A 22,605-nucleotide genomic window follows, 5' to 3' on the forward strand; every position below is an offset into this window, starting at 1 on the left:
GTTTTGAGAGTGAGTGTGAATAGGTAGTTACGGTGGAAATATTTCTATTTTCATTTTAAATGTGGAGAAATCAAAGAGTGTCCACGTCAGTCCTGGTAAATTCTGCAGATGACAAACCCCTTTTGTGTTAGACAAACCCATGTAATGGACATCACTCCTGTTGTTTTTGAGTACTCCCAAAAGGGATGTTTTAGGAATTTTTCCAAACCTGAACACTGGTCTGTCTTCCTGCTTATCTGGTCGTGTCAACAGAGCCCAGCCGGCTCGCTCTCAGCTCTAACTGCTGTTTATTTACCCAGAGGGAACGGTCCGTACGCAACCACGACACCCCGTGCTGCTGAACTCGTCAGCTGTGGCCTCCGCGGGTGACCCTCAAACCCTGGTTTCTGTTGGGGGTGTTCAGGACCCGGTCGGGCTGGTTTCCCCACTGTCGTGGAGTTTCGGGACACACAGCCTCAGCTTTCTGTCACTGCGTGTTCATGAGGGATTCGTCTATTTGGATTCCGATACGAACGCTGCATTTCCAGAGAGAGTGCCGACAAACACGGATCTGAATAACAAGGAATGCAGCGCGGAGAGTGGGAAGGCCTCCCTTTTTGGAGGCTGGGAGCAGCAAAGGGATGTAGGCTCTGGTATGTGTGGGGTGGTATTGACTCTTGAATGCCCCATTATTTGCAAGGCTTCCTTCCCATGAAGCGTTGCGAATCGAATCAAGCCTGTAAGTCATCTTCTGATAGTTGGGCCTCATTTGTGGTCCCTTCAGACTGTGAACACTGTTCTGCTATATAGAATCCATCCCCTGCAACACAAACACATTCACACATTTTGATACTTACTTACACTTTTATATTTAAGGGGAGAGGAGTTAAAAAACGCAGTATAAACTCACCCTTCATGTAGAGTCCACTAGGGTCAGGGCTACTTGCCCGGTGTGAAGGATTGGACCAGATGGCCTCCCAGCATAGAGCACTGGGACACATGTGAAGACCGTATGTGAAAGGCTCCATGCTCTTTCTATGTTTACCTCGTGGTTAAATCCACCTATGGAGAAACAGGAGCTGGCAGCACATACAAGAGATGTAGATCGATATGAACAGGTAGGTCACAGTCACTCGGGGCTTTTGCGGTTTAAAAAAAGGAGAACAGCTGTTGATCCCTAGTCGTCATCACGGTGACATTGTAACCCTGGCAGACCCGACTGGCACCGCCTCTCTGTTTCTATTTCTGAGCCCTGGGCCGCACACCTCAGGGTTGAATTGGCAGGCACGTAAGAAACGAATTTGGTTGTATATATGTGGTGGACATTGTCGGCACTCTTATCCATGCTAAGCTCCTTGCCCCCTTTTTCTGATCATCACAGGTAGCCTGGACAGCAGGCTCCCTGTCGCAAACAACCGTGACGGGGGAGAAGAAAAGCTTCTCTGTCCGGTGAAAGCTTGGAAAATATCCAAACCTATGTCGGATTGTTGTGACACTAATTCCTCTCCACTGGTACTTTTCTCTCAAAGATACTAGGCTAGAGTTGTGTGGGATAGAAGAGAAATGACCTAACCTTGCCAAAACCCTCAAGTGGTATGAGAGACAGTAAGTAAGGAGCGTGGTAATTTATATTTCGGGTCCTTTCTCTCGCCCTGGTCTCGACATCTACTGTGTCTGAGGCTGGGGGAAGGACTCTCGTTGGCTGTTTCCAGTCGTCCTGTTCCCACATGGATTTGCTGGCACAGTTCAGGCCTGCACCAGGGAACTAGATCAAAGGAAACTAAAGTGTAGCATGACCTGGATGACTGCAGTCCTCGCTTATTTGTCAGACACATTTATTGACCTTGATTTAAATGTAGGTAGCTACAGCACATACCTGTTATATGGGGCGATATCATTCAATTGCAATAATATGCCGCAGCCTTTAACACAGATAGTGTCCTATTATTTGTCTGAAATTCAGTTCATGGTCTAATTACATGTAATTGGCTCTCCCTCCTATCTGCATGTGTGCTTTCCTGCAATCTGGGTTGTTTCTATCTCTGTTTTTGCACCTCCCCTCTCCGCTATCTCCTATTTGTTGTCTGTGTGTATTGTGCTGAGCTGGCTCGATGGGTTTTTTAGCGTTAGTGGCACTCGGAGCGTATGGTTCTCTTTGGGCCGTTGCTGACTCCATGCCTGGTGTCTCGCTGAGAGTGTCCACCTGTCCCCTTATTAAGGAAACGAAAGAGATGACATCATTGCACACACACACACACACACACACACACACACACACACACACACACACACACACACACACACAGATGGATGCATGTAGCGGACACAAGCCATGACTCTATCCATATGGGCATCGTTGGGCCTCTCAGTCTGTCAAACAGTGTGAGTTGTTTACTGCTCGTTGAGCTGATTAGTACCGAGGCGTGACCGTGGCCTCTATTGCAACACAGTGTCCTGTTGGTGTATAATCTGTTAATACTCCTTCCTTGTTTCTTCTCATTCAGCTCTGATTGGGTGGAAATCCTGGAGCCACGCTCCCGCGAGCGCATGTATGTGAACTTGACCAGCGGTGAGTGCGGCTGGGACCCCCCCTCGGGCGTTCCTGTCCGCCAGGCCGACGGCAACCAGTGGTGGGAGCTCTTCGACCCCCAGAGCGGCCGCTTCTACTACTACAACTCCACCGGGCGCCGCACAGTCTGGCACCGACCCCAGGGAGCCGATATAGTGCCCCTCTCCCAGCTCCAGGCCATGAGACGATGCAGTGAGGCCAAGCGTGCCGGAGGGGGCGTGGACAGGCACCACCAGCACGGGACCACGGGGAGTATCGGCAGTGTAGGGAGCCAGGGGCGCTTCACACCTCTGCCCGAGCCGGACCGAGACAGCCCCGTTCCCGGAGCGCCGGAGGCCGATGAGGAGGCCGCCGACCCGGAGCTGGACCCAGCGGTGGACAGCAGATCGCAGGGAGACGGAAGCAGCACCGAAAACAGCACCGACGGCAGCAAAGACCCACAGAGGTAAGCCTAACTCAAACCTTCGGTAGCCTCTACAGTAAGTCTGGAAAGGAAATTGTGCTTAATCGTTAATGGATCAAATTACCAGGAGAAAAGTAAGGAAATGCGATAGTCATCGCAGCATGTGGCATAGTGAGTCGTAATGACTTTCAAATGCTTCTGCTGTGAGAACTCGCAGGATTATTTTGACTTTTGACCACTCGGGGCCGAGCTCAAACGGCTTTTTGAAATTTTCATTCTCACTTATCTGAACATTCCACATGTCCCGTGTTGCCATACTATCGCCTGTGAACCGTGCTCAGCCATTTCAGCAAATCGTTACCAAATGGGGAGAACGGTCAGTTATACTACAGAGCTCGACACCCCCCCCCCCCCTCCCCTTCTCACGCTAGGGTTACCACCGGTGCAGAACGGCCCCTAACAGTAAGTCATTCAGAGACCCCATCATGTGTTTGGCGTTGGGGCCTCGTCCAAACCGCCGCCTCTTCCCTCCAGAGCCAGATTCCAGACATGCCACTTGTGTTTCCCCTGGCACGGGGCCACCGAGGCCGTCTCAGTGTCCTTCTGTGTGCTCACCAGCACCCTGCCCCACGCTGCTCCGACGCTCTCTTAATTTTCCTAAAACAAACCGAGGGCCCCAGGCCGTTTCAAGACTAGATTGCCTCTTATGGGTGAGAGCTTAAATGCGCATGCACGAGAGGCATGTGAGAGAGTGTTGTCTGTGGTTAATAGCAAGCAGAACCGCCACATTCCAGCTGCGTATAAACAAGGCGGACCCTGCTGCTTTTCAGAGGCTCCCTCATGGCGACTGTGGCTCTCCGGTTCCTCCCGGCTCTTCGTGCACCTCACCTTGGCCCTCAGGAGGTCTCTCCTCTGACCCCTCCAATCCTGTGGGATTACGTTTAGACGGACGGGGAACTAATTGGTCGGCCACGGCTGTTGAATGACACTACTGGAGGCCTCGTTGCATTGCCTCTGGTGTGTGTGTGTGTGTGTGTGTGTGGGGAGTGTTAAAGCTCCCCACTGGGTCCCACTTTGCCCCAGTGATTCAACCACTCCCAGAGCCCTATCTGTCTCCCCCTTTAAAACAATGGCCAGCTGTGTTCCTCGGAGGAAGGGGCGAGGGGGACTTTAGCCCACAGAGGCTTGATACCCTACTTAGCCATTTGGCCCCTCCACATGCTCACCGGCCTCCATCTCTTAGCAGGTAATTAGAAACCGCCACAAAATGCACAGAGACGGTGGAATGTGACGGCTCAAAATGGATGAAAACAAACATGCTTGTTTGCAGCTGGTGGCCCGCCTCACTGATAATGACAAGGACGAAGGGGGAAGAGCCGGGGAGAAAGTTTTAAATGAAGAGTTGGAAGGGCCACAGTGGTTTGCGGTGAGCTAATTGTTCTGTCGCACCCAAAACATGGGAGTGTTGGGGGCTTTCATGAGAATGTCCTCTTCCTTTATTTGATCATGCTACTGCCGGTCATAACTTTTTTTAGTTTGGGTATTTCATCGTTTACAGTTCCTCTGTGAGCGTCTCAGTTATTTTAGACATGTCGTCACATGTTCCCTTTTTTTTTTCTTTCTCTTCAGCGGAGATGAAATGTTACTAACTTACGACGGTTGAAAAACAATAGTGTTCTTTGTGGAGATGGGACAATCCCAGTTCTTCCAACGGCAGTTTCCCTTTTGTTTTGGGCTATTAATAAATCTGTTCATTACAGATAGAAGAGTTTCCACACAACACACCCTGCGTGTTATTCTAAGCACTGGTTGCTTGGTGCCGCTTCCTGTCTTTGTAAAGCTCATATCTTTGCATTTGTCTCTGTTCATTATTATAGAAGCACACTTTTTGGAGGCCTTGAGTGCCAAATCTGTTACTCATTGCCCAAGTCTTATCACATGTCCTGGGAATTTCTGGGTACTTTGAGTCTGTGGAGCTCATCAGGGAAGTACCGTGGTCTCCGGAGGTAAACATGTCAGTCACATGTGGTTATTGGGCACAGGAAACTGAAGCAAACTCTCTTTCCATGATTTAGGTGTTGCAGATCAACCGGCTTATGACATCTGTATTGAATTTCACCCACCTTTCGATGCACTTATGTGTCCGCGTGTTGTTATCGTCAACCTGATAACATCTGTATGGGATTTCACCACCGTGTGGCTGTCTTCACTGTGTGTGGGCTCCTCTCCCCCGAGCTTTCCAGCTACAGGAGACCTGCTGAGGTTTGAGTGGATGTTAAAAGTCTACTGAGGACACATGACCGCATGGTGTAAGACAACCCAGAAAGTGACCCAAGGTGGTTCACTTCAGGGTCACGGCACTCTTTTGTCTTATGGGCCGGCCTGGGGCGTATAATGGACCACTAAAAAGGAACAAAGGTTCTCACTTAAAACCCAGTTGTTCCCCAGGGTCAGCTGAGTCCTTTCTCTACGCAGTGCGTCTAGGTATGCTGAATGGAGAAGAACACCAAATGACTTGTATGTTCCCTTTCATTTAGCCCCGCAATGACAGAGAGCGGTGCACCAGCATTCAAGCTCTGCTGACATTGGACACTTGAAACTCGCTTTTCCGGATTGTTGACTGGCTTTGTGTTGCCTTTTAAAAAGGTTCAGAGTCGGGTATATCAGTACCTAAAACCTCTGCTCTGTCTGCGTTGTTTCATGAGCTCATACCACAGTTGAATCAGCTTCTACACATTACAGAGGGGGACAGGGCAGCTTGACTTTTCATGAGTGTGCAAGTTTAGTAAAAGGAATGTTAGTCTGACTTGAGGGAAGCTAAAGTAGAAAGCTCTACCCAAAAGTGTCTGATGACACAACCAACAGAACTGAAAACATTTCTACTTTGGGGAAGTTTTTCTTTTAAATAAAACATGCATGTGAAAGCAAAATTATATAAAGAAAGCCCAAACAGAAGAAGCTTCCTCTTGTGTGCTTTGAGACTGTCTGGCTGTGAGTCATGTCGTAGATATCACCACTGGGTTTATTTAGGAAGCGAGGGGGCGACTCATGGGGTAGATAAAGTTTTTAAGTTGCTAATGAGTCACACATTGTCTGCGTGTTTACTCCGAGAGCGCAAGCCTCTCGTGCTTTTCATCTCCCGCCGCAAAATCTTTTACGCACACTGTGAAGACATGTTTCATCTGTACGCTCCTGGTGTGGAAAGCTCATTTCCAGCCCTTTCCAGATGGTCTTTTAAGTCTGCCTGTATTTATTTTTCCTTTTGCGAAAAAAAAAAAAAGTTGCACTTTGAACTTGGGATCCGGTTGTGTGCCTACGCGCCTTGGTCTCGTTAACAGTGGCGATGTCCTTATTTCTCCACACGTCCCGTGTTTCACTCTCTTCTGAACGATTAAGGTTTATGGTATTCGAGAGAGAGAGAGAGAGATCACAGAGGCACAGTTTTCTTTTAGAAATGATTGAAACGCTGCTTTTACGCCTGATGCTGTTGTGAGAATATCTCCAGTGTTTTCATGAGGAACCAGTGGCACTGCGTGTGAACTGGCCTTTAGGCGTGCTGCTCTGACTGGATCAGCTGACTTGCAGCATGCAGACACAGTGTTTTTCAGGTTGCTGCTTCCAGGGTTTCCACAGGTTTTGCGCATCCATTTCTTAACGATGATGATGATTATTGTTAACTACCATATTATTGTTTTTCTGCTCTTTTGTGTCCCTGATCTTATCTCAGAGACTTGAGACTGGTTGGAACGGGTTCTGTGTGTGCGGTCCAGGTTTAATCATCCAGAGAGTGTGTCTTTTAATGGGATCAGAGCTTCAGATGCACTTTCAAATTCCAGAGGCGGGGTCTCTCTGGAATTCCGTTGGGTTTGGCCTCATCCTGTCCCCTGAAAAAGCTCCTAGTGGCTGTCTTCTGGCCCAGCCCAGCTCCCTTCTGGATGTCGGGCAGCGGGAGCCACAGACATGCACAACTGGTAGACATCTTGGCTCAGAGGAGGGAGGTGCATCAGTTCAGCTGTTGCAGGACAGCTGGCTCTCTGGAGGGGCCTGGCGGGAAGCAGGGGGCTACCAGCTTCGCCGTAAGCCCACAATGTCACTTCATTCTTCTGCTTGATATTCTTATGACCGATTTGTTCAAAATTGAGAGAAAAAAAACGAGGTCTGCACGCTGACGAAGTGGATTCGACGTCGTCAGCGAATCCTCTTTGTCCTTTGAGTTTCCTTCCTCTGCTCAGATCGCAGTGATCCCATTGGTTGGTGCTCCGAGGTGTTTGTGCAGCAGAAGCTTGGCCTGTGCGACCTCATTTCCTCTTCCTGTCCAGTCAGTGTTAATAATAACCCCTGTTTTTCAGACCCCCCTCTATTCCCAGCGGGTTAAGAGCTTCCAAATCCATATCCCTCTCTCCGCCAGAGTGACTCAGCTGATGGCTTTTCCAAACGACAGTTATTCCAGGCGGGAGCGTAAGGAGAGACAGAACATCTGCTGACAGCAAGGTCCCCCTAGTATATTTAGTTGGTTATTGAGACGACCCGACCACAGCAATATGCAGAACAGTGACAGAGGTATCTGGGACTGTGTTTGTGGGTGTGAGACACCAGAGCTGCTGAGACTAATTGAGATTTGCTGACTGTTAAGTTGATTTGCTGCCCCAGAGGCCAATCAGATTATACCTTGTTGGTTTCGAAAGGGCCTCTTAACTTCATTTTATCGCACATTTCTCCGTCTTCCTATGGCTCTCACATGCCAGCTTCAGACTCTGACTGAAGGGGTTTGTCTGTGGACGCAGGACAGCGGTGTGTGTCTAATCACGTGTGCTTGAGCAGTGGTTAAAATGTGGTTTGTCTCTTCGCAAACAGCGAGAGATTCAGAAAAATCTGACGGGAATGTAATCATCACGTCTCATTTAACCTCTGTGCTGAATCGCTGTTCGTAATCCCCACCTTCAGCTCACATTCAACTCTTTGACAGGCGAGCTACTAGCAGGCAACGCACACACGCCCTTTCTAAACAACTTTCCTTTTCGAGTCGAGTAAAGTCCAGGCCTGTTCAGTGTTACGTAAGAGCCGGCCTGTTTTCCCCTGTCTGACTCTGGAGGTTAAAGATGGCCTCTTCCCTATCATCTCCCCCCCTGTTGTTTTCGGAGGCGTCTCCATGACGATGGCACAGCATTCATTGTGTGAGCCCCCCCCCCACTACCACACAGAGGCCCCTGAATGAGCCCTGAGGAATGCCATCCCTTCCCGCTCATTCCCTCGCTGCACTCTCCCACGACTAATCCCCACCCCTTCTCATTTACACATGCTCACACCCTCCTCTCTTGTCTCCTTAGCTCTGTTGTCCTTCACACCCCCACCAATCGTCTCCCCGCTCTCGGAGCCCGTTGCTGTTTTCTCACCATTGTACTGTCTTTGTCCCTCTTTCGGTTCGGGGTTTGTAATCGTACTTTATTCGGTTGACCTGAGGTTTTACTGATATGCGAGTGTTGTTCTCGCTGCGTAGTGGGATTAGAGACTTTAGGTAAGAGATCGAAGACACCGTAAAGACTCACTGTCGGAGTTGGCTCCCCCAAAACCCCCGTTTTGCGATCGCGTTGAGCATCACACCAAACTCCCTGCTGACAGCCAACATAATGTGCCAGCGCCGGAGGGGGTGAACGTGCTAGACCTTTGCTGATCCTGGGTGGGACAATGGTCGGCAGACAACAGAGACAAAGCCTGACAAAATCCCTCTCTGCCAACACCATGAGCTGGACTTCCTCCCGGGCCCATGAATGTGTTCTGTGTCAGTCCCTGAAGAATAGGTTGTTTAATGTTTCTACTGAATTTATCATAAGATATCATTTAGTGTTTTTTATGGACAGGAAGGAATAGCAAAGACGCTTTGAGTGTTTGTTTTTTTTAGATATGAAGATGGAGCATCTACAGGATATAGAATTTCCCATGCATGATGTGAAACCTTTTGTAAATCTGTACATAAGCTCCCTATAATTAAGGTTTAGCCCACACTTCCGCCCTGGGAGCAGTGTGTGAGCGTTGCATGCGGCATTTCCTGTTTGTGTTGCACATGGGGAAGCCCTCTACGACCCTCCAGAGGACCTCCTCCGACAGGAAGTAGTGGTCACTACTATCTCAGGGTCAGTCCTCATAAAGTACGTCACCCACCCACCAAGAACAAGAAGATAGAAGATAGCCATGTTGTTTTTTTTTACAGTCGGCCATCACATGAACCCCAGATCGTTCTATGTGTGAACAACGAGGTTTGATTTGTTGTTGGATAACGGAAGGGGAATTTGATTATTGTGGTTTCACGTGTGAGGTCTGCTGTGTTCTTTGGCCGTCCAATCATAAGGAAAGCCTTGATGTTTCATGTGTGAGCTGTTCCTGTTCCTAGCAAACCGGCGCTAAACAGTCAGCTGCTGAGGTGGGAATGATTTTTGGAGCGTTTGTATCACCTCCTCCCGCCTGACAGGACCAGAGTGCGAAAACATACACTGCTTCAAAGAGTACAAACAGTGGCTTCTCATGTTTACAGCTGTCACCTATCAACCCCCCCCCCCCCCCGACTCCACCCTGTGTAACCACACACACTCACACTTGCTCGTAACTACTAAACAGCGGTGGTTTGGGGTGAATCCCGACTTGTCAGAAGCTTCTTGTCTTCACACGTGTCTGTCTTTGTGTGTGTCTTATGTGTCATTTAGACGGTAAACCTTCTTGTGTTGGTCTCGGGGAGGTGGGGGGGGGGGGGCCCTGGCGCGTTCCCAACAGCAGTGCTTGTGGCAGGCTGTCCTGGTGCTGTGCCAGGTGGCTGAGAGCCAGCTGTATATAGGCCCCTGCCTGGATGGCGAATCTGTGGAACCGTTGGAAGATGGGAGCCTGTTTACATTCAAAGAGGTGGTGTGACTCACTCTATAGACGGGGGTGGCACAGAGAGAGAGAGAGAGAGAGAGAGATTAGAGGAAGTTTACCGTTGGCTTCAGGACCTCAGGGGAATCGTTTTAGCATTGTTCCAGAGAGATGTGGGGAGGAGAGGGAGGGGGGGAGGTCACTCCGCCTCCTTCCTCCTCCCTCTGCGTCCTCTTTCTACGGTTACAGCCCAACTCTCCACTTAGTCGTAGTGCTCTTCTTGGAAAAGGGAAGCCTTTGAACAGTTGCTCTGGCCGTGTTTATGTTCGGATTCACAAAGGACAGAAGGTGATCCGCTGTGATCTAATTAATTACCCCCCACTGAATGTTAAGAAGAGGTTGCAGGGAGGGAAGGTAAGTCTCCTAATGCATTGAGACTACCTGTTTGACCTTTTTTTGATTCAGTCAACAGAGCCTCTGTGTTCTCTACTGCGTCACATGTGTCTCACTGAGGCCAGCCGCCAACTGTGTCCATGTGCGATAATGCCCACTTTAGACACACTCTTTTGGTTTTAAAAGGGCAAACTTTGATCAGTCGAGGAATGAAAAGTCCTGATTGCGGGGGGAGATTATGAGGAGGGCAGCCGACCAGAGCAGCGTGACCAGATTGATGGCAGATTGTTTTACATTGCGGGGATTAGCAGTGGGCCATTGGGTTTGAGGTTAGCCCAGCCGCTCAACCACGAGGAGAAGAATTAACCTATGGACCCGAGTGAAGATATTCTCAGCTGTGAACTACTGCCATCCGGACTTCTCCCACATCAACCTCTTTTCATGTGGCCTGCTGGTTTACTGTCCAAATGTTGACTCAGATGGCCGACTTTTATGCCATGCGATGAAACCACCATTAGCTACTTCACAGGCATTTCAACTACCAGCAATAATTTTACTACCCCGTGTATACTCTCCAGACCCAGTCCCACATGTTGGACGTGTGGATGAGCTTCAGTGAGATGTGCTGTGCTCAGTATTTTAGGCACTTGGTTTGCACAACACACACTGGAGTTTTCATCTCAAGGGTTTGACAAGGCTTTTATGACTGCCAGACTAAAAATGGAGTTAAGTCTTTGGAGGTCAGCGAAATGTTTGGAGAAGAATTTGTGGATTGCTGCTGACTTTCCCAGCCCTGTCAGCTTTAGATTCTTTAGAACGGATGAAATATAGCCAGTGCCTGTACACGATTGGATATGATAATAGTGCTTTTATGGCACCGTCTGTTGACTTTAGCTTGTTTATTTCGGCTCTATATACAGTATATATATATACTTTGTTTGCTCTGATGTCAAATCTCACTCTGCTTGTGATTTCTCTCTTTTAGGGATGCCTCTCAAAGATGGCAGCCTGCCCCTGGTTCTAAGGCAGCCATGCTGGTGAAGGTGAACAGCATGAGCCGTAGCCAGCCCATCCCAGCCCCACAGCAGCAGCAGCAGCAGCAGCAGCAGCAGCAGCAACACCTCCAGCACAGTGCACACGGCAAAGCCAACACCTTCACCCTGCACACATCCGGCAGCAAGCCCCAGGGGGGGCACTCAAACTCTACCCAGGGATATAAAACTGCCCCCTCTGGCAAAATGGCCGCCGACACACGTCAGGCCCATCACCTGAGAAAAGCCAGCAATGGCAGCTTCTGTTTGGTGTCGTTAGACGGTAGCCAACCCAGTCCGCTCCTTCACAGGTCACAGACCAGCACACCGTGCCCCATCTCTCCCCAGTATGGTTGCACTACCCCAATCTATGACGAGCCGGTTACAGAGTGTCCCATATATGATGAACCCCCGACAGACATGGAGGTAGAGGGGGCACACCTGTACAACGGACACCCTCTGTCTCGCCTGACACCTACCCATAGCCTCCAGAAACCCAGACAGCTCCAGCACCCTGGTTCTTCTCATTCAGGGTCCAGACACAAGAGGAACCCCTCTGCCTCTGACTACAGCCCAGCTGGTCTGGAGTGCATCAAGCACATGATCAACGTGGACCCCAAACAGGGGCTGCTATCCAGCTCTCCTGTACCGACACGTACCCCTTCCCCTACCTCCAGGCAGGATCCTGTCTTGACCCAGCCTCAGCCACATTCCCAGCCCCAGGCCCACTCTTTGCCCCAGGCTCGAGGCCCGTTGAGGGACAGAGAGCCAGGGACCCCGGGCCCAAGTACACTGGACAAGAAGCAGAACTGGCGGGTCCTTGAGGCCACTGTCCAGCGCGCCATGGAGGCACGACACAGCAGGCAAAGCAGCCAGGCCTCGCAGGACTTCCCCTCCTCAACCCACTCCTCAACCCCCACGGCAAACCCCACGGCAAACTATCAAGACTCCGGTTACTCCACCGGCCCCTCTCCGAGTCTGAGAAGGAAGAGCAGGAGGAGGGTGGGAGCCGGCGGTGCTGCCGCAGGAGGCAGGCCGGGCTCGGTGGGCAGCAGCGGGGAGCTCTGCGCCCTCAACGAGAGGCTCATGGCCGAGATGAGGGAGGTGGTGAGTCGCTCCAACACCATGAGGGAGGTGAGAGCCGGGCTGGACCCGGAAATAGGCGAGAGGGGGGTTGTCGTACCCCGGACGCGCTCCCCCGCCGACTCACTCAGGTGGTACGGAGGAGGCGGGTCAGCCAGCAGGTGCGCATCGCGGGAGGACCTCCCCGGGGCGCCCCGGTCACTGAGTAGGGCGGGCAACCACGGCAACCCGGCGCTGACGCCTCTGGAGATGCCGGGGAGGCAGAAAAGGACCTTTGAGAAGGTGGACACCTTGGAGATGAGTGTGAATAGCCAAGTCAGCCTGTCCTCGCCAGAGACCCCAGGGCCGCCCTCCCAGGTAACCCCACCTCCTGTTGTGTGTGTGTGTGTGTGTGTGTGTGTGTGTGTGTGTGTGTGTGTGTGTGTGTGTGTGTGTGTGTGTGTGTGTGTGTGTGTGTGTGTGTGTGTGTGTGTGTGTGTGTGTGTGTGTGTGTGTGTGTGTGTGTGTGTGTAAGGCAGACAATAAGTTGTTGTTAATAAGTAGGTGAAAACATCGTAGCTAATCCAATATTATGATACGTTCCCGTCTGATTAAGAGCTCAGCTGTGACCGTGTTATTGTGAGGTCTGTTTACCTCAGCAGCTTTGCTCGGATTCTGCCTTGTTTGGTCTAGAAGTGCTCCGATTACTGATGTCTCTCCAGATTAGAGAAGAATTCGGTCTCAATGTGTCATTCCTGAATAAAGCATCGGCGTATTATGGGAATATTAAGCTGCTGCTTTCGTATTGTGTAGTGTGTCTGGTTCCCAGAGAGAGCAGTGAAGCAGAAGAATGGACAGATTGTGTGACTGATCATAAATATCCCTTGAGTTGGTTATAGTTTGACTAACCTACAAAGAGGAACACGTGGAGGACACGATGAGGGCTTATCTTGGCGTCAAGGGTCCTCACAAAAGCGGCACATGATCAAAGATGGAAGAACGGTTACATAAGTAGCAAGAAGTGGAGCCAGTTTCAAGATCTGCTACTTCTAATCTCCAAATCCTCTCTTGTAGCAGAATCACACCCCATACAGCAATATTACGTTGTTGTGTTGTTTTTAGAAGCGGCCCCCACTTCACCTCTGCACCTATGATAATGAATGTTTGGTCCTACAGGCAGCTTCGGGATGAACACAGTCAGGCTAATCCGTCTCTTTTAAAGAGAACACTGAGCATTTTGTGAGTGATGCCTTTTTACGGTCCAAATCTTGAGTCTCCTGAATGTCCCCGGGACAGTGGGCGGGCTGGGCACTGCTGACTAGAATGGCCACAGTCCCAGCATTACCTGTCGTGCTCTTACCACCGTCCATCTGCCTCGCACTGCAGGTACCGTGTACTCGCATGCCAGCTCTGTGCTTTTGGCATCTGGGGCCCACGCCAGGCCAGAGAGATTCAGAACACGGCTTCCCTCGGTCAGGAAGGAGGGCCGCTGGGGCCCATATGGCCCAGGCTTGGCAGGGAGATGAGGAAGGAAGAGGAGGCAGGCTGGTACCACGGCGGATTGGTACCACTGTAGCTTAAGCATGTTAGACAACAGCCAAGGAGCACTGAGCGGGCCCCCTAAGTCTGTCCTGGAATGTTCTTCAGACCTGCTGTTATATCACACACACACACACACTCACAGATTATGACTAGCTATGTATGAGCGGCTCTATATTTCCATATTTGAACATTCTGTTCTTGCTGAAAGACCTTTTGAACTAGCTTGTTCAAAGTATGCACTGAAACTGTCCATTTCCCCCCCAAAAGAAACATGAATAATTCATGTTTTTTTTTAAGTTGTGAGCATTTTCCACTGTTTCACTGTCTCAGTTCATATTTTGACCATCCTGTGCTTTCGCATCTGGAAGCTATCTGTTGAACAGTGTAATTTACCAAAAATAGAAGTTTACATTCCCGTTCCATAGTTAAACATGTGCTTTGTTGCATTTGATCTTCTGCAGTTGACCTCTGTCACCCATTTTATAAAAACAAAAAACATGAAGTTTGTACGACTCTCTGCCAAAGCCGAACCTCACATCTGCTCCATTTCATTGAGAAACCAAAAAGTCCAGCTTGTCTTTCACTCATGAGCTCCTCATTACGTCAGGGTCTCATGGAAAAGACATGCCAAAGAGTTTTATGTCCCATTAGTAAAGTTGAGCTTTGATTCTGGCTCGGGTTTGGTGTTGTTCCTGACTGTTTTGCGGAGCATATCTTGGTTACTGTCTTCCTCTATTAAGGGAGTTTGAGGTGCTCCTCAGAGGCTTAAACTCCACCACAAGGGATCACAGGGAGGTGTCGAGCATAGCGCTGGTTTTGCAGGGTAGGAGAGGTGAAGACTGTGACGCCGCTATCTGGTCACCTGCTCCTGAGGCCAGGGTTCATGAGGATTTGGGAGGATTGTTTTTTTTTCCCAGTACAATTCTTTTCTGGCATCAGGAAATGAATGTGCCTCTCCTACAACAATTCCCCCCTCGAGCCCCAGCACTGTAGGTGGAAGGCAGCGCAGCTCCGAGTGTGACACAGTGAAGACTCTGCAGCTGCGCGCACACACACACACACACACACACACACACACACACACACAGTTTGTACCTCTGCTGCACTCTTGCCCCCCCCCCCTGTCTCCTCTTCTTCTCTATCTCATGTCCACCTCTTGTACCCCCTGCAGGAGGGCACCCTTGAACTGCAGGCTCAGTTGGAGAGCCGGAAGAAAGGCATGGTGGATGGGCGGACGGCTTCTCTGGGCCCTCACCGGCCGGCCAGCCACGACAACAGGGAGGGAGGTGACGGGGCGGGAGGGAGAGCGAGCGCCTACCAGCTCTGCTACGCCACCCTGCGGCAGCCCCCGCCTCCCGACACGGGCATGGAGGACTGGGCCAGCAAGCACCTCAACATGCACACGCAAGGCCTGTTCCGCCGCCGCGTCTCCATCGCCAACATGCTGTCGTGGAACCGCGGCTCCATCAAAAAGCCCATGCTGGTCACCAGCAACCGCGCCGTCAGGAAGGAGGCCTGCGAGATGTTCAAGCTGGTGCAGGCCTACATGGGAGACAGGCCCTCGCGTCTGGACCGCCGCCACTGTGCCCTCCTCGTCATCACCAAGTGCTGGGACATGCCGGGGCTGCGGGACGAGCTGTACGTGCAGCTGGTGAGGCAGACCACGAGCAACGCCACCCCAAGGAGCTTGGCGGCGGGCTGGGAGCTGATGGCCGTCAGCTTGGCGTTCTTCGCCCCCTCTCCCAAGTTCCGCTGCTACCTGGAGGGCTACATCCAGAGACACACGGAGCCCACCAGCGACAAGAAATGTGAGTCTCAGACTGAGCAAGAGGGTGGGTCAACTTTCTTTCTTCTGTACCTCCCTGCGTTGTTTGATAGTCAGCATTGTTTGTGCAGGCCAGAGAGATTCACGTTTGCATTGCATTTCATTTCCCTTTTGATTCAGAATTGTAATTGAATTGAGTTATTATGATGATGCGAGAAAGCACAGTATTGATATTGATGAGCCCAATAATCTGATTGTCGGCCTTGTGTTTGTCTAACTATCTATCTTGTGTTTTCTTCTGTTTCGCAGTGACTCAGTTCATATTGGAGCAGCAGGAACTAAAGCTGAAGAAGAATTCAAAGTCCAGAAAGAAGAGGAAGCAGAATACAGATGAGGAAGAAGGTAAATCAATTGTTCATTTACTTGGTCGTCGGTACAAAATATTACTTTAAGAAGAACTGGATCCCATTTTTACAAGCGTATCTGTTTGACAGAGCAGCAAGTAGGCAGGGGAGGAACTCCCCAAGATGTTTTTATACTTCTAGTCTAAGCCGTGGAAACCATTACAGATCTAAGGTATCGCTCCCTGCAGAGTGACCACTCTGAGTGGGATGGAAAATTCAACTCTGTGCAGTTTGTCAGATGAGTACATGCTGATGTACTTGCAGACACAATGAATGGGTTTAACAGAAAGCTGAGCTGGAAAAAAAAAAATATGTAGGATGAGAATTTTTAGAACGTTCTCTGTGCACACAATGGACCACACTGTGAGTCATATTAGTGGCCTCGCTCTTGCCACTCGCATGTCCCCACAGCCGTTTAAAAGGATACCTACTCATCGGCCCGTGCGCTCATTAGAGCAGCCCACACTGCCAGCTCTGGCGGTGACGTCACCAGAGAGGAACCCAATCATCTCACAGCAGACACCACAGCCGTGGCCTCACACATTGTACCTCAGTGACTCAGACGCCAACTGACTAAGAGGTCACAGAGAGAGCCCGCTGAATGTTTCTGACTAAGTCTGAAGGTCTTTTTAGAGAAAGGAATCTTGATGAAAGCCAGCGAGGGGAAAAAAAGAAAGAAAAAAGTCTCACATGTGCAAAAAAACAGCATAATGGGAGCTGCTGTTTGCTTGATGGACGGAGGAGCTGGGACACGTCCATTGTGTAGGACCAGAGTAATGAGCAGCTGTGAGCAGCAGGATGAGGAGTCACGTGGAGGCTTCTTTTCAGGACAGACCAGGTCTTGGCTTGGAAAAGGACTTCTTTGGGCTCGGGGCCCGGGAAAGCGCTGGCTTCGGCCTGCACTTGGTTTAGTGTAGACTTGTCTCATAAACAATCCCAGAGATGAGACTGAAGTTGTCTCGTCGACATCCTTTAATGCCTCTGTTTTGTTGTTGTTAAGCGCATGTGTAGACGGGTGTCATGCTGTTCTCAGCCTGGTACAGTACACTCAAGCTCCTAATGAGCTCCTACGTCTCCTGGGCATTGGTTGCCTGGTTGTTGTTGTTTTCATGCCATTAAACCTGATGTAAATATAGACCACCGGTAGTGTTTGAACCCTCTCTCACTGCACCAAAAGGACTGTGCACTCTTGCTTTTCTGCGAGTGGGTGTACAGCATCTTGTCTTGGGAGCCTTGGGGGGGAAAATAGCCCATCTTTGCCAAGATCAAGGTCTAATTAGACATGATTATAGTCAAACTCGGTCAGATTAGCAGCAGTTGTGACCGGGAGTCACCTGTTTGCCATAAATCTGGGGCTGTAGGGAACATGATGGTGTTTATTACTTTTGAAAAAACGTTACCATTGGCCCTGATTTAGGCAGCTGATACAGTCTGGGAATGAGAACCCGCATTACCGCAGCAATGAACGATTTTCATGTGTGCACACAATGACTCAACAATCAGGGTTTTTCTGTTGAATTTTTGCTTGTTTGAGAGCTAGAAGTGTACAGTATCTCTTAACTGTTTTAAGGAGAGATCAGGTCTCACGAAGGACACCTTCAACTCCGAAAAAAACACGTCGATCCACTTACGAAATAGATCCGGACCCTACAGCAGCTACAAAGGGCAGGTAGCAGACAGGGAGCCTCTGTGCTTCTCGTTGTCTTCGGAGCACTTCATGTCTTTGTACGCTGATGAATCACCTGAGCGTTGGACGTGCAGGCCGGATCCTGTCTCTAAAGCTTTTGTTCAACAGCAGTAGTAAATCTTCCCTCAGCCTGACAGTTTAGCCGGGCCTGCTCTAATCCCCATATGCCAGAGTCACACCGTCAACATGCCTCTCCAGTTACCACCGCCTGTCTCTCGTACGCTACGAGACATCTGTGGGAACCAAAAACACAGTTTTTTTTCCCGTGTTTGTGGGAAAGAATTTAAATCATTTATTATTGTGTGCGTTCAGTAATGCCTGATGCTTAAGGGTGTTACATAGGGCCCTTTGAGGACATATCATAGTGCGCATAGTGTTTCTTGCGGACTTTGTTTTCAGTCTCGATTTTTTCCTCCTCTGTCAACCTGCAGGTCTGCCCATCAGCACGTACTCCAAGTTCTGCTATCGGAAACTGCAGAAGGTGGCGATCACCGGAGGCAAAAAGGTAAGCTGAAAGAAATAAAGACAGGGGAGTGAAATATAAAAACGTGCACGTGATAAAAATAGGACGCATCAGATTGAAAGTTGCGATTCGGCAACTGAGTCACCCTGGGTACCGTCACAGAGACACATAATTACAGGCCCACTGACACAGTCACAGGAACATAAACACAGACCCAGTCATAGTAGCGCACCTGCACACACAGTCATGATTAGTATCATAGTCCGTGATACACACACAGGTAGTAAATCTCTCTCCTTTCCTTACCTCTCTCACCCCTCCAGGGTCTTCGTAAGCCCACCTTGGAGGAGATCGACCACAGTAGGCGGGCCATCGTCACGCCCTCCCTGTTTGGCAGTTCTCTGGAGGAGGTGATGGAGAGGCAGAGCGAGCTCTTCCCCGACAGGAAACTGCCCTGGGTGCAGGTTCAGCTTTCCCAGTATGTCCTGGCTCTGGGCGGGGCTCAGACGGAGGGCATCTTCAGGTAAGACGGGCTTTACCAACTCCTAACTTGCATGCCTCGACTTGAGCGACGTGAGAGAGAGGAGGAGTTAAGGAAATTAGACGGGGGATCTATGTACTGTATTGTGCTTTACTGTATGCATAGTGTGCATAAACAACTGTGCGTGTGGTCTCCTGTATCACTGTATTTCAGGGTGTGTACAGTACACACAGCAGACAGCAGAACAAACACAGCCCTGAGACCAGCACTGTTTCATGTGATACTTCATAATGTGTGTTTACGTTACCGCTTAAGCGTACAAGCACGTGGGAATTACACGGCCGTGTGTTTGTGAAGGGTTTTCTCCGGCAAATGTAACATCTTGACTTGTTTAGAGAAGTGTCGGATCTCCCTGTGAAGCTCACAGCTCCTACACAGGGACCGTTCTGAGCGGCGCGTGTTATTCTTATTCTTGTTTTCTGTTTTCTGTTTCCTTACAAAGAAGTACTGCAAACAAAGAACAGAGTACTTTCAGCCACCAGGCCACATGTGAAGCCAATCGGGTGTGCATGAGTAACGGATTTGCCAAAGGGCATGGGGAAGCTGAGACGATGGAAGTAGAGGTCCCTCTTGTGGCCACTGAGTGTAACTGTTGTTTTTTTAATACATTTTCAGAGTGCCGGGAGACATTGATGAAGTGAATGCGCTGAAGCTCCAAGTAGACCAGTGGAGGATCCCAGAGAATCTCTCTGATCCCAACGTTCCTGGTGAGGAAGGATGTATTTGGCTCGTTTTGTTATTGTGTGTCTGTGTGAGGGCTGCACAATATGAGGAACATATGCCAATACTTTGTTGAATTCAACTAGCTCAAAAAAAATCCCTGAACAATATCGCAGTCTTTCACAATGTGTTTATCGAGTACCCTTTGTCTCGTTCAGCCTCTCTGATGAAGCTGTGGTATCGGGAGCTGGAGGAGCCTCTCATCCCCATGAACTTCTACAAGCAGTGCGTCAGCAACTGTGACGACCCAGCGGCGGCCATCGCTGTGGTTCAGTCCCTGCCGGAGCTCAACAGGCTGGTGCTCTGCTACTTCATCCACTTCCTGCAGGTAAGCCACCATGTTGATGAAGATTTGTGCGCACAGCCCATAATTTACCCCAACCAGGGTCCATATTCCTAATTTTGCACCTGTCGTTTTCTTGGGTTTCCATCTTTAGTTTGTTTTAATGAAGACGCACCATGTTACCTTTTCACACACACACAAACACACACACACACAGCTATTTGTAATATTATATTCAGCCCTGAAAGAAAGGTCATTATTGCCAACGAAAACAAAAATAAAATACTTCAGGAACTAATTTAAAATGTAATAAACAAACCAACTAAAACCTAATGAAACATGAAAATCAGGATTAAAACTCGAGGTCGAATGATTTTAGTTTTCGTCTTTTTAAAGTGAAAACCCACAACTTTTTAAACCTCCACACCGGTGTTTCCAACTGGCATTATTGTTGGCACCGCTGTTGCGAATACAACCAGCTGGCGCTCTGTTTTCCTCCGAGCCGAGCAATTACCACCAACACAGGACACACTTTATTGTCACAGTTTGTTCCACCGTCCGTCATTTCCGCTACTGGAGAAAGTAACGGCCAAGAACCTACATTGGTACTTTTAGGTGACCGGGGATATCTACTGTGAATTCATTTTGAGTACAATGTTGTCGTGAACTTCAATCTTTTACGTTAAAAATGTATTACTCCTACCGACATATTAAAACTAAACTTCAACTCAAGCTTTTAAACCGATTTTAAAAACAGGAATATATTTGAGCTCTAACTGATTGTGACTCATCCATTGTTCGCTGCAGGTCAGAGGTCGGCCTGTGCACTCAGCCTCGCTCATTGCTGTCTCTCTGTCTCTCGCCCTCCCTCCCGATTATCTCCAGGTGTTCGCTCAGCCGTCCAACGTGGCTGTGACCAAGATGGACGTGAACAACCTGGCCATGGTGATGGCCCCCAACTGCCTTCGGTGCCAATCCGATGACCCGCGGATCATCTTCGAGAACACGCGCAAGGAGATGTCCTTCCTGAGAATGCTGATCGTTCACCTGGAGACGAGTTTCATCGAAGGGGTGGTGTAGCATCTCCAGTTACACATTTACAATCATACGCAAACACTGTTTCGGTTCAGACCACACTGGAAACTCTCTGGGTGAGACATTACAACACGAGCACTGTGAAAACAGCTCAGACTTTGGACTCCTTGTTCTCACTTTAGCTTTCTCACTGAGAGACAAAACACATCACCTTTTAGGTTTTCACTGTTTCTTTGATACTAAAATCAACAGCGACGGCTTTAAAGTGTAAGCGCTGCGTGTGAAAACAGATTTACTCTGAATGAGTAGTGCTACAGTTTCACAGGACAACTGGGCGGTGAAAAGTGAGAGTCTTAGAGTATTTCCTTCAGCAGTAATCACAATAAACCTAAAGACGGCAGTGTTGACATTCTGGTTTCAGTCAATTGTGTGTGTGTGTGTGTGTGTGACTGTCTGAGCGTGTAAGAAAGACACAGCCTCCCTTAATCATGTACAGGAAAATTTAAAATATGAAAAAAGTAAAAGAACTCTTGTGATGGTGTCTTACTAATAAGCTTGTGCCGTTTCGAGTAGTCGTGCTGATAGCTGGTCTCCTCGTATTTCATTTTACGAGGCACAAGAAGCCGCTCCGAGCACAGAGCCTTCATTTCAAAGCACAAACTGGAAGGATGTGCAGAAAGCTCTTTGTAACGGACATTTCCTAAGAAAATAATCTTGGAAGTGCTTTGATTTTACAACTCTAAACACTCGAGTGAAGAGTGTTGTAATTACAGTTCATGTCATAGCGATGTGGGAGGTTGGTAATTCAACTCACGACACTCTATCTCTGTTATCTATATATATAAAAAACATCTTTCAATTGGATTAGTGTTCTGTTTTGGTTGCGGTCTGTATGTGTTTTGGCTCAGGTCTTCTAATAAAACGGGTGTTGGATGTGATAACTGTACATGTTCTCCCTCACAGACTAAACATTGAATCTACCACAAACCCCGATACTAACAATGGAGTGTTGTTCAACTGTCGAGCACTACGAGAATGTAGATTAAGCTTCTTGTGTCCGTTCTCAGGCTTTGCCTATATGTAAATAAACTATCTGTGTAAATAGTATTAACTCTCCTTAAGTGTATTCTAATGATCCAGGTTAAGGGTGAACTTAAACGTCGCTGTAAAGAGCAATACAAAAAGTGTTTTTTTTGTTGTAATTAACTGTTAATTTCTCTGCTGTAACCGCCTGCCTTTTGAACATAGGACGGATTCAAACCACTCTTCATGTGTGTGTGTGTGCGGGTGTGTGTGTGTATATGTGTGTTTGCATACATTCTTGTTATAATATGGAATGACTGTCCATAAATAAAGATCTGTTCAATTGTAGATCGGATGCTTTGTGTTTATTTTGGTAGTGGACTGCAGAGGGGAGAGAGAGTGTGCAGGGTCTCTAGAGAACATTTCATCTGCCTCTTGTGAAGAATTTATTCTGAATGAAAGTATTTCTTCATGAATTAAATGACAACAAATCTGAATTAAAGCTTGAAATAATCCACAGAAATGTTGGATATTCTCCTGATCACCTACAACAGTGAGATCACCTGGATTTGGTCTTAAATACCTGCAGGTGATATCTTACAGGATTCTTATTTTACCTAAGAGCATTGTTCTTTTATTCATTTCAGGTGGAATTTAATCATATTTAAACAGCATTTGTGAATTAACACCTGAAATGTGGGCTCAATAAAAGGCTAAACTAATTGATTATTATATATTAAGCTGTTTTAATGAGTTATATAAACAGTCTAAGGTGTCAAATCCACAAAATAACGTTGCATGTATTCCTTAATTTGGATCTTGAAGGACCGTAACTTTTCAATCACGGTGAACACTCAAAGGT

The 22,605-nt window shown here is 48.7% G+C and overlaps 1 protein-coding gene across 2 annotated transcripts in view; it reads left to right on the forward strand.

Annotated features, from left to right (window-relative positions):
• Window positions 1-22,030, forward strand: part of arhgap46a (Rho GTPase activating protein 46a) — a 29,344-nt gene extending 7,314 nt beyond the window's left edge. The window contains exons 2-10 of one of the 2 annotated variants that reach the window (XM_079156893.1): window positions 2,484-2,993; window positions 11,173-12,658; window positions 14,994-15,654; window positions 15,897-15,989; window positions 18,110-18,183; window positions 18,465-18,664; window positions 19,298-19,389; window positions 19,561-19,730; window positions 20,571-22,030. In XM_079156893.1, the coding sequence (XP_079013019.1) occupies window positions 2,484-2,993; window positions 11,173-12,658; window positions 14,994-15,654; window positions 15,897-15,989; window positions 18,110-18,183; window positions 18,465-18,664; window positions 19,298-19,389; window positions 19,561-19,730; window positions 20,571-20,765 (3,481 nt within the window). In that variant the 3' untranslated portion in view covers window positions 20,766-22,030. The remainder of the gene's footprint in view (window positions 1-2,483; window positions 2,994-11,172; window positions 12,659-14,993; window positions 15,655-15,896; window positions 15,990-18,109; window positions 18,184-18,464; window positions 18,665-19,297; window positions 19,390-19,560; window positions 19,731-20,570) is intronic. The other variant, XM_079156894.1, reaches the window with a different exon arrangement.
• The last annotated feature ends 575 nt before the right edge of the window (window positions 22,031-22,605 follow it).

This window comes from Pholis gunnellus, assembly GCF_910591455.1.
Source record: "Pholis gunnellus genome assembly, chromosome: 3".
NCBI classification, from domain to species: Eukaryota; Metazoa; Chordata; class Actinopteri; order Perciformes; family Pholidae; genus Pholis; species Pholis gunnellus.